Genomic DNA, 12549 nt, shown 5'->3' on the forward strand with positions numbered 1-12549 from the left:
CACCAACTCCCAGCAGAAGGTGGGTTTGCTGGGTATTCCCTATTTTTTTAAACTGGCTGATAGGTTTCTTTCAGGGGAGCTAACTGGAAAATATGTACCATATTTTCCGGATCATAAGGCGCACTGGCGATGGATGTATTGTTTTATCTTTTTTCATACAAAAGACGCACCGGATTATAAGGCGCATTAAAGGGTCATATTCTTATTAATTTTTCTAAATTGAAAACACTTTCTTGTGGTCTTCATAACATGTAATGGTGGTTCTTTGGTCACAATGTTGCATAGATTATTTTTTACAGATCATCTATAAGCCGCTTTCTGACTGTTTCTTCGGGATGCGCCGTTTTGTGGGTGGTCTTATTTACGCGGCTCACCTTTTGACAGCGTCTTCTCCCTGTCATCTTTGTTGTAGTGGTGTAGCGTGCAAGGACGGGAGTGGAAGTAGTGGCAAAAGATGGAGCTAACTGACTTTACTTAAATCAATAACGGAGCAGCATCTTCTCATCCGGAAACAATAGCACCGGAAATGTGTCCCGTCAAACGTCCGACCCATCTCTCTAATAACTAAAGTTCCTTGGGTGAATAATGTAAACCCACTATACTATACTGGTATGTTTAGTTCTCTCATGGCGAGTTCACTGACAGATAAAAATAAGAACTTTACACAACTTTATAATGCAAATGGCAACAGCGGAGGATAAATGCCCCCATAACAAGAAGATAGAGAAAAATAAGAAGCTTATCAACTACGGTGTCAACACGGACTTCAAAGGTGGAAACGTGCAATTTTTCAGGACTTATGCAGATCCCAAATACAGATCAGCAGGTACCAGATGGTAAGAAAAGTTGTTTTTGCATAATATTGCGAAACAAAACGCCAGATAATGTCTTCCCTTTTACACACACCATAATAATACTCGTATGTTGAAGCACATCAAGCGGTGTAGCTTCATAGTTTACTAAAGTCATTGTAAACATTTTGATGGATTTCTGAGCGTATGTAATGTTCTATATTTTCAATGGAACATATTAAATGTTGTTGTTTACCTGTCATATTTCCATCATAGTGTAGCCTACACTTACCTCTAATGTTTGACTGGCATCTACTTGTCACACTTATCATTACATCATGTACCAAATAAAATAGCTTCGAGGTGGGAAAGCTCAAGCAAACTAATTCCTTACATTAGCTGCACCGGGTTAAAGGCGCACTGCCGAGTTTTGAGGGAAAAAAAGATTTGAAGTGTGCCTTATAGTCTGGAAAATACGGTACTAGCATGTTGAAGCCATTTTAACATTTCACATTTTCTATTTAAAAAACTGTTCAAATGTTAATACACTATGTATAAAATAGTCGACATGCTATAATATATGCAGCTGAATTTCCCCCAGGAATTAAAAAATATTTCTATTCTATTGCTCTTTCAAAATGTTGCTGTGATATTTTTGCTTCGTATTCCTACAACACACACTTTCAGGGTCTTGTGCTTATGTTTTATAGGCATGCAAAATGTCCATGGGAATCAGCGTTTTTTTTAAACATTAATTTTCGCATCAAAATATAACTACCGTGTTTTTTGAATGAAGTATAATTAAAAATACGATCTTTTTTTGAACGCTCGCCTCAGCAGCAGGTATTTGCTGTTCCTCTTGCCTGAATTCCGCACTGAGTTACAGGAAGGGGAGACTAGTTAGCCAACAATCTAGCTACTAGCTTGTCTCCTCCGTTCGCTCGTCGAGCCACAATGTTGACGATTGTGTACTTTGCTGTCAGTCAAATTTGGATGATTACAATGTGGACACTGTTTGCAAATGGGTTATAGTTGGATAGTGCTTTTCTACCTTTTCAAGCAACTCAAAGCGCTTTGACACTATTTCCACATTCACCCATTCACACACACATTTGCACACATATGGCGGTTAGTTCCGAACCGGTTGTAGTATTTATTAGTAGCCGGCGAGAAGGTATATTTTTACGTGACTGATTTAAACCGAGGTAATAATTTCGAAAGTAAGTTACCCGAGGGGGCGTGGCTAAAAAATTGAGTTTCCAAATGGGAAATGTTTTCTGAGTTCTTTCCATGTGTGTCATATAATTGTTAGTAAGTTATCTAATAGTAAAACAAAACATTCTGTGGTACATTGCATCGGACATAAAAGTGTCAAAAAGACACCCAAAAAAGGTTGGTAGATGAGAATAAATCGTAAGGTAAAATGTAAATGTAGAAAATCACCCAAGTCCAGTAAATGTAGTCTTGATTTTCACAATTTTATTTCGGGGCTTGCGTGGCAGAACTTTGTGCTGATAAAAATATTACTCTTTTTTTTCTCAAAAGGTGCTAACATCCTTGGTTTTAATCAAATCATTTTTTTTTTTTTTAATCAGCTTTGGTCTTTTAAGTAGAGATTTGAATCTTACAACACTTTTTTTATTCTCGTTTTAACACTATCAAACTGATTCTTGCATTATATAATAGGTGTAAAAATGATTATAAAACCTTTTTGAAACTGATTACAAAAGCTCTTTTTAATGAATGAGACAAGCATGTCAATGGCCTACTACATCTCTTTGAAAATTGAGTCTTAAAGGTTTTTAATTTAATCAATCAATTTAGAACCGTAATAAATCAAAAGTCCAATTTGGATGTGAATCAATTTCGTTTTGAACACCCCTACTACTATTTAGACTCCATATTGTCATTTTTTGTGGTCATATTATGATACATTTTTTCGACATTTAAAACACTTCCTTGTGGTCTACAAAACATGTAATGGTGATTCTTTACATTGATGTTAGTAATTAAAAAAAAAAAAAGTAAAAATATGCTAATTAGGGTTGTCTCGATACCAATATTTTGGTAATGGCACAAACATGTATTTCGATACTTTTCTAAATAAGGGGAACTACAAAAAATGGCATAATTGGCTTTATTTTAACAAAAAATAATACTAATAAAAAAAATATTTTGCGAAAAGAGTTTGACCCGGCAGTAATTCTAGGAAGGCGCATAGTATATACCCGGCGGCAATTCATGGAAATACAATAAGCCGCTAGCTATGTTTAAAACACCTCTTCCTGCGGGTGTTATAACTTTACCTTTATCGTTAGCGCCCATTCTCCCTTTTCTTTCTATACACTGTGTCTGCTTGTAAGTACTCCGTGGTTGTGCGCTGCAGAACATGCTCGTCTGCTCGTAAAACCAGCAATGTCATGCCCTGGAATCAGTACTTTTCAAACGGAGTATAGTATCGTTTTTGATTTATTAGTACTGTGATGCTATACTAGTACCAGTATACCGTAAACCTTAATGCTAATACTTATATATAATAAGACATGTTATGTTGGTGTTATAGGTCAGTGGTCCCCAACCACCGGGCCGTGGAAAAAAAATATATATATATATTTATTTATTAAATCAACATAAAAAACACAATATACACTTAGAATTAGTGCACCAAGCACAAAAACCTCCCTTTTTCATGACAAAGAAAAAAAAAAAAAGGACATTATTAAGCGTTGACTGGTCCGCGGATACCAAAAGGTTGGGGACTACTGTTGTTATAGGTGACAAAACCTTATATGTTAATTGTCAATTTTTTAAAAATGGCCTCCAGGCACAACTGAAATGGATGTCATTTGTTGGCTGTAGGTTGTCATCCAGACCATCCCCACAATGGTACCGGCCACCGCAGAGAACGGAGAGAAGATCACGGTCCAGCTGGCCAAGATCATCACAATCCCCGCCCATCAATTGGCTCAGTGTCAGCTTCAGACCCCCACAGATGTCAAGTCTGGCGTCGGGAGCTCGACCCCGGGAATCGGCCTCCTCGGAAGCCCCTTGACGGTCCAGACCCTCACCCCGGTCAGCGTGGCCTCGGGAGCACAGGTGATGAGGCTGTCCATGCCAACTCAGGCACAAGCGCAGACTCTGGTGGTGTCGAGAAGTGTAAGCGGCGGGGGGGCGGTCACGGTGTCGACGGCCAATCAGGCGATGGTGGCGGCGCCTCGCATAATTAGTGGCGTTTTCAACGGCTCCGAGCTGGTGGTGGGAGGGGACAATCTGAAGGCCGCCGGCGTTCCAGTACAAGCTGTGCAAATGGCGGTGGCGGTCCAACAGAACCAGGCCAAACCCCGAAGGGACCCTGATGTGCTAAGCAAAGAGATGCCTGTCATCATAAAGACTGAAGAGCCCGAATGTTGAGAATCTTCCTCCTGAAAGTGAGTTATGACATCATTGTTACTCCATACCAGCAGCAGGTGGTCTTTTTTTGGTCGTGGGGAACTTCTTGCATAGAACCTGGAAGTATCCAACATAGGAACACAGACTTCAAGGGACCAGCCCAGATCCACTACCAAGTTTTAACGTCTCAATCACCCACTGGCTTTTCAAACAACACTACAACAAATTAGAAACTTCAACAGACAAACAATGGAGCTTGAGTGAGATGTTTGTAGAATGATTTTCTGCAACAAAACCTAGCAATCTGACTTCAGTCACTGTAATAACAGAATGAGTGTGTGTGTGTGCGTGTGTACATGGGGCCTGAAAGAGATGTGTATAAAACACACACATTGTATATCCATACACACATACATGGATATGAATACGCGGGGTGTGCCGAAAGTGGGTGTACAGATTTTATTTCAACTATCTGGTACAAAATTAAATAACGCCAGGGTTTCTTAATTCGCCCCTGAGTCAAAAATACAGGTTGGTGTTGACAGCTGTGGCTGTAAGCAATTTCCCTGTTCTATTTTTAGAAAATGGTTTTAACGCCACAAGATGGTGTTCATTGCATTTGAAGTAACACCGGTGACCAGCATCCAGCAGCTCTATCCAGCTCTGCATGCACTATCAATATTATTGCTGTTCTGCTGTTGGACTGCTTGATGTTGTCATACATTTTTTATGAAAGGAAGCTTTCAAATTTTACACCAGTGTTTCACACAGGAATGCAATGTATTTGTGTGTACTGTAGGCTAATGATGTAGTCATCAAATTCACATAATTGGCCATGTTGGTAAAAAAAAAAAGTTTTAGAACTGCTGAAAAAGTCTTCTTTTTGCCAGTTTTTATTTACTGTGGGGGGCTCTGATTACTTGCTCTGATCAATACCTCTAAATTGGTAACAGTAATGATCAGTCCTGCTAAGTCTTCTTATTCTCTGGCAGACCAGGCGTGTTAATGAATTGAATGAAAATGTATTTCTGGGGAAACACTGTAACTCCTAAAGGCCATCCTTAGTGCGTGTGTGTGTGTGCGTGTGTATACTATATGTATATGACCACACGTGTGTATATATAATAGCTACTATATGGTTTACAGAGCAGCCTTACATTGTTTTCTTTTTTATGTAGTGTCTGAAAGGTAAGCTGAGCTGAAGTTAATTTTGTTGTTTTTCTAACTTTACCAAGCACAGTATTATAGAAAAAAAAACTTAACATTTAAATTCTCATTAACTGACTGGGTTTAGCATACTACCACAAAGACCACCATCATGTATGCACAAGCTACACTGCCACCTGTGAAGAAGATACACTTTTTAGCTTCTGGATGAAAAGCAAGTCTGCTTCTTTTTGGTGTACTTTTTTTTCCTTTATGTTTTTTTTATATATATCAGGAATACGCAATTCAAGTTAAATACAATTGTTTAAATATTTTTTCAGTTTCAGAATTTAGCTGTACTTTGCAGAACATTCTTAGAATTATTTTGTAATGTAACAAATATGTATATAACCTAATCATTTTTTTTGCTAAAGGGTGTCTAAAAAATACTGAATGCAATTTCAGTCTTAGTCTGATGTCACTCAGAGGTCATTTTTTTGTCATGTTTGCTCGTGTCCGACATTTCATTATTATTTTTTTTTAAATCAAAAAAGAGGGAAAATACAGAAGTTTGTGTTCAGACTGAACTGTTTGTATATTCAACATTTGAAGTATATTTTGTTGTACTCTTGTTTCAAAGTGTATTAAAGTAGATTTTACTCAAGCATAAAACATTTGAAACTTATTGTGTGTAAAATATGTATTTACCTATTTGCTTTTTACTTGGAGTCTTTGACTCCAAAACACTATTTTTGCAAAACATTAACAAAGTTGGTCTTTTTATTTACTTGATCATACTTTCTGGATTATTTTGCTATCTTAACCTTTTGGGAGGAAAATCCCAATGTTTTCAGGACATGTGTAGGGTCTACAAAGAGTAGATATTGAAGTAGAAAACCCAAAACCAGTGAAGTTGGCATGTTGCGTAAATAAAAACGATACAATGATTTTGTAAATCATTAACTTAGAATTTAATGGCAGCAACACATTGCACAAAAGTTGGCACAAGGGCATTTTACCACTGTGTTACATGGCCTTTCCTTTTAAAAACACTCCGTAAATGTTTGGGAACTGAGGAGACCAATTTTTGAAGTGAAGCCGGCGGGGTTTCTGGGTGTTGATAAATTGCTTTCGCTTTGCAGATGTAGCGACCAACTGTAGTTCCTGACAGTGGTTTTCTGAAGTGTTCTTGAGCCCATGCGGTGATATCCTTTTACACACTGATGTCGCTTTTTGATGCAGTACCGCCTGAGGGATTGAACAGGCATTGTTTTTTTACCTTGCTTACGTGCAGTGATTTCTCAGGATTTTCTGTACCTTTTGATGACATTACGGACCGTAGATGGTGAAATCCCTAAATTCCTTGCAATAGCTTGCTGAGAAATGTTGTTCTTCAACTGTTGGACAATTTGCTCACTTCACAAAGTGGTAACCTTTGCCCCATCCTTGTTTCTTAATGACTGAGCATTTAATAGAAGCTGCCTTTATACCCAATTATGGCACTCACCTGTTCCCAATTAGCCTGTTCACCTGTGGGACGTTCCAAATAAGTCTTTGGTGAGCATTCCTCAATTTTCTCAGTTTTTTTTTGCCACTTGTGCCAGCTTTTTTATACATCATACAGGCATCAAATTCCAAACGAGCTAATATTTGTGAAATTGTTTTCCAGTTCAAACGTTAAATATCTTGTCTTTGCAGTCTATTCAATTGAATATAAGTTTAAAAGGATTTGCAAATCACTGTATTCTGTTTTTATTTAGGAATTACATAACGTGCCAACTTCATTGGTTTTGTAAATCAGGTTGTCCCATTACCAAACTTGGCACGGGACTTACACCACACCGGCCCCCGAGATCAATTCAGAACTTGGGAGGTAAACATTTTGCAGCAAACCCCAATAAACACTAGAGTGCTCCTGTTGTACAGAAGATAAAATGGACCTAAACATTTGCAATGAATCCTCACTATGACGTCACTTGATTGACGCTGGCTGCTGCGAGATCATAATAAAGAAAAAAAATGACCAAGAGTAGAGTTAAATTATGTTCCCTATCCCACACAGACTACACAATTTATTTACATCAAACTGGGCCTTAATTTATTGTTCAACTTCGGCAGACACTTTGACAACAGTACGTTACAAGCTGTACTCCATTTTCCGGTGTATCGCTGAATAATGTCCCCGTTGCAACACATACAATAGTTCCTGTTGAACACATATCTTAACTGTAGCTCCTATTGTTGCAAGGAAGGCGAGAAACACTTTTTATTTCAACAGACTCGTCAAAAACTCCAAAGATCAACTGCACAGTTCTGGTCTTCACAATAAAAGCGCTGCTTACAAAATAAGAGTATCATATCAAAAAGCTAGCAAGCTATGGAGTTTGCCGCCAATGTATTTATTGTAAAGCTGGACTAATAAAATGCCAAAAAGCAACCACTTTAATGTGGTATTGGACAGAAATGACTTTTTTCCTCCTCCATTCAAAAAATGTGGATGTTAGCACGTAGATGGACGCCTATCTTCTAACGAGGAGCCAGCTTGCTAGAATCCTGTCTGATCCCAATCAATGCAAGTCATCAGAATCAGGTAATACACCAACTTACAGTGAGCAAAAAAGTATTTAGTCAGCCACCGATTGTGCAAGTTCTCCCACTTAAAATGATGACAGAGGTCTGTAATTTTCATCATAGGTACACTTCAACTGTGAGAGACAGAATGTGGAAAAAAATCCAGGAATTCACATTGTAGGAATTTTAAATAATTTATTTGTAAATTATGGTGGAAAATAAGTATTTGGTCACTTCAAACAAGGAAGATCTCTGGCTCTCACTCGTTACCTGTTTGAACTCGTTAGCTGTATAAAAGACACCTGCACAGCCTCAAACAGTCAGACTCCGAACTCCACTATGGCCAAGACCAAAGAGCTGTCGAAGAACACCAGGAAAAGAATTGTAGACTTGCACCAGACTGGGAAGAGTGAATCTACAATAGGCAAGCAGCTTGGTGTGAAAAAATCAAATGTGGGAGCAATTATCAGAAAATGTAGGACATTCAAGACCACTGATAGTCTCTCTTGACCTGGGGCTCCCGACACAAGATCTCATCCCGTGGGGTCAAAATGATCATGAGAACGGTGAGCAAAAATCCCAGAACCACACGAGGGTACCTGGTGAATGACCTGCAGAGAGCTGGGACCAAAGTAACAAAGGTTATCATCAGTAACACACTATGCTGACAGAGAATCAAATCCTGCAGTGCCAGACGTGTCCCCCTGCTTAAGCCAGTGCATGTCCGGGCCCGTCTGAAGTTTGCCAGAGAACACATGGGGGAATGTCATGTGGTCAGATGAAACCAAAATAAAACTTTCAGGGTGTACCCTGCCTTCCGCCCGATTGTAGCTGAGATAGGCGCCAGCGCCCCCCGCGACCCCGAAAGGGAATAAGCGGTAGAAAATGGATGGATGGATGGATGGATGGATGGTATAAACTCAACTCGTCGTTTTTGGAGGAAGAAGAATACTGAGTTGCATCCCAAGAACACCATACCTACTGTGAAGCATGGGGGTGGGAACATCATGCTTAGGGGCTGTTTTTCTGCTAAGGGGAAAGGACGATTGATCCGTGTTAAGGAAAGAATGAATGGGGCCATGTATCGTGAGATTTTGAGCCAAAACCTCATTCCATCAGTGAGAGAGAATGGTTGACCAAATACTTATCCACCGTAATTTACAAATAAATTCTTCAAAATTCCTACAATGTGAATTCTTGGATTTTTTTATCACATTCTGTCTCTCACAGTTGAAGTGTACCTATGATGAAAATTACAGACCTCTGTCATCATTTTAAGTGGGAGAATAATTTTTTGCCCCACTGTATATTCTTGTCTTCATGAAAGAAAGGGATCTATATGTGTTAACATTAAAATACCAATGATTGTCACACCCAGTCAATACGTGTGGTGAAATTTGTCCTCTGCATTTAACCCATCCCCTTCTTAACCCCCTGGGAGGTGAGGGGAGCCGTGAGCAGCAGCAGGGGCTGCGCCCGGTAATGATTTTTTGTGATTTAACCCCCAATTCCAACCGTTGGTGCTGAGTGTCAAGCAGGGAGGTAATGGGTCCCATTTTTATAGTCTTTGGTATGACTCGGCCGGCCGGGGTTTCAACTCACAACCTACCGATCTCAGGGCGGTCACTCTAACCACAAGGCCACTTAAACATGCTTGTATTATCATTAAACACCTTTAACTTGTCAACAATCGGGTGGAGTGCCATTGCCGGGTTGGGTTTGGGAGGAGACCTTGCCCCAATTAGAAAAGCGCTAGTACCTCATAGTCTTGTTAACGAGTCAGGGGCGAGTGGATGGTGAGATCCATAGGCAGATTGGTGAGCTGAGCCGGAAGGCAAAACCCTCAATTTATCGGTCGATGTACGTTCTCATCCTCACCCATGGTCATGAGCTTTGGGTTATGACCGAAAAGACAATATCACGGGTACAAGCGGCCCAAATGAGTTCCCTGGTTAGGTGGCAGCCACCAGGCCACTGCCAATGGAAATGCAAAGCCTGGTCTTACAGCTGTTGAGCGGGCGGAGGCCTTCCATTACCTTGCCCTCGAAACCCAGGACGGAGTTGAGTTTCGGGATGAAACTCTGGACCGACTCGTGGTCCGGAAAGATGAGGTCACGGGGCTCCTACTCTGCGGAGGACGAATTAAGTCCTGGAATGAAGGCAAGCCTGCTATTCCTCTAGTCCCTATGCAGTCAAGATTGACCACATTACTAGCCCAAGAAGCTCATGAGAAGAACCACGAGGGGATTGCAGCAACTCTCCTAGGTACTCGGAGAAAAGCCTGGATCATACAGGGCCAACGAGCAGTCAGGAGAGTTATAAATGACTGCATCCACTGCCGAAAGCAAAGAGCTAGAGTATGCCAGCAAGTGATGAGTGACCTCCCGCTAAAGCGCACGCAAAAGGCAGGACAAGTCAACAACTCCCATCAACTATCATCCTGCAAAGGGATGTAAGGCGGCTGGTCGTGCTGATCCCAGCAGAGGATTTGACTCCAGCTGCGACTTCATGATGCTGTCTCCCGGGGCGGACTTCAAAGTTCCAGTCACTGCCCCACCCCCTGGCCAAATCAACGCCCAAACCTCTTTAAGCTATTTGGCTGGTTGGTGTAGGCGGATCGCTGCCACCATGCCAATACAGTGCACACAGTACATATACGAAGATGAGCATCCACACTCCATTTAAAAAAAAAAACACAAAAAAAAAACATTGACCCTGGCACGCATCATCTGCCAGAGGGTCATGATTGACTCTGGGACTATGCTCTTCTTCGGCCAACAGTACGCAACACCGCACAATTAGGGTGGACACTAGTTAGCCAAAGCAAAGAAGTTACTAATTAAAAAAATAATATAAAATAAAAAATAACATCATTGTAACTGGGTTATCGAATAGGTGTCACGAGGTGGGGTCTCTTGATTGTGGTGTAAGTTCTTTGGATGGGACATCAGGAACTTAAGTGGGAGGTGTTGTATTTACTATGTGTATTTGTTATGTGTATATGTATTTATGGCGGGCTTGCTTGGGAATTTTAAGATGGGCGTGGCTACCACTGTCAGGTGACTACTTAGGTAGCTTTTAAAAATGGCGTCATTGTTCGTTTGGTAAAATACAGCGTGCTTCGTCACCTGCATACCCCACTGGTAAAATCATTTTATGTCCGCTTTTCTTGGTCAAATCAACTGAAATTATTGTTTAAAATCCATGCTTGCTCGCTTCCTTTATTTTTTGTTTGTTGTGTGTTCGCCAAGTCTGCGGCGCTTGTTGTGCGGCTGGCTGGCTGTTTGACAGCCAGAGCAAAAACGCACTATTTCAGTTTATGAACGACATCGGCAAAATGATTAAGTTAAAGAGTACAACCACAGTAATGTGCGGATTGAAAACTGTTGTATTAGAGTGTTGTCACGTTGTGTGTGTCCGGCTGAATTTGAATGATCGTAGGTTTATTCTTGGCTTGAGTTTGAAAATACCGGCACTTTACTTCCTGGTTTGGCTGATGGGATTTGTAGTTCTTTAATGTAGTTCTGCTTAAATGTGTAATGTGTGGCTCAAATAGAGCACCTGTGTTCGTTTTTTCTAATATGCTTGTCCATGAATCATGGCGACATTAAAAATAGTTGTGATCACATTTAAAACATTATATGACATAAATTAATGGTGATAATAAAATGTAATGCTAAAATTAATAATCCATCCATCCATTTTCTACCGCTTATTCCCTTAATAAGTTAGGATAAAATCACAGTGATTGATAATATGTCATATCGTGGTTGACAACAATATGGTTCAGTTGATTAATTCATGTCTATTATTTACATTATGATGATTCAAAAATAGATACATTGTTTTGTTGTGTTCATGTTTACTTTTAGGTTATTACCTGCTGCTTCTATTGATAATGCAGCTACTGCTGCTGCTTCTATTGCTAATGCAGCTATTGCTGCTGCTGCTGCTGCTACTGCTACTGCTGCTGTCGCAGTACCAAATAAAACAAGCAAAAAAGTGCACAGCGAGTAATTCCTTTCATGCTGAGTGACATCCCCTATTCAGAGGGCCAATACGGAAAAAAACTGTACAAAGATGGATGGATGGAACTTGTTAACAAAAGCATCTCTTTTTTTGGGAGTTGGAATTGGACGGCGTGGCACAGTGGGAGAGTGGCCGTGTGCAACCCGAGGATCCCTGGTTCAATCCCCACCTAGTACCAACCTCGTCACGTTCGTTGTGTCCTGATCAAGACACTTCACCCTTGCTCCTGATGAGTGCTGGTTAGCGCCTTGCATGGCAGCTCCCTCCATCAGTGTGTGAATGTGTGTGTGAATGGGTAAATTTGGAAGTAGTGTCAAAGCGTGTTGAGTACCTTGAAGGTAGAAAAGCGTTATACAAGTACAACTCATTTATCATTTAATTGGGGGTTAAATAAAAAAAATGATTCCCGAGCGCGGCCACCGCTGCAGCTCACTGCTCCCCTCACCTCCCAAGGGGTGGAGCAAGTGGATGGGTCAAATTAGGGCTGGGCGATATATCGACATACTCAATATATTGTGGGTCTGTCTCTGTGCGATATAGAAAATGACTATATTGTGATATTCGAGTATACGTTGTGACGCAGTTGCTTGTAGCTGCGGCCATTACACTACAGGCTTTTATC

At 40.4% G+C, this 12549-nt stretch overlaps 1 protein-coding gene across 8 annotated transcripts in view; it reads left to right on the plus strand.

The window, feature by feature from the left end:
- Nucleotides 1-5999, plus strand: part of elf2b (E74-like factor 2b (ets domain transcription factor)) — a 101307-nt gene extending 95308 nt beyond the window's left edge. For all 8 annotated transcript variants that reach the window (XM_061880831.1, XM_061880830.1, XM_061880834.1 and 5 more), the window contains 2 exons: nucleotides 1-19; nucleotides 3651-5999. The exon at nucleotides 1-19 is cut by the window's left edge and continues 138 nt beyond it. In XM_061880831.1, coding sequence (XP_061736815.1) covers nucleotides 1-19; nucleotides 3651-4202 — 571 coding nt within the window. In that variant the 3' untranslated portion in view covers nucleotides 4203-5999. The remainder of the gene's footprint in view (nucleotides 20-3650) is intronic.
- Nucleotides 6000-12549: the final 6550 nt, after the last annotated feature.

Source organism: Nerophis ophidion, linkage group LG20 (assembly GCF_033978795.1).
Source record: "Nerophis ophidion isolate RoL-2023_Sa linkage group LG20, RoL_Noph_v1.0, whole genome shotgun sequence".
NCBI lineage: Eukaryota > Metazoa > Chordata > Actinopteri > Syngnathiformes > Syngnathidae > Nerophis > Nerophis ophidion.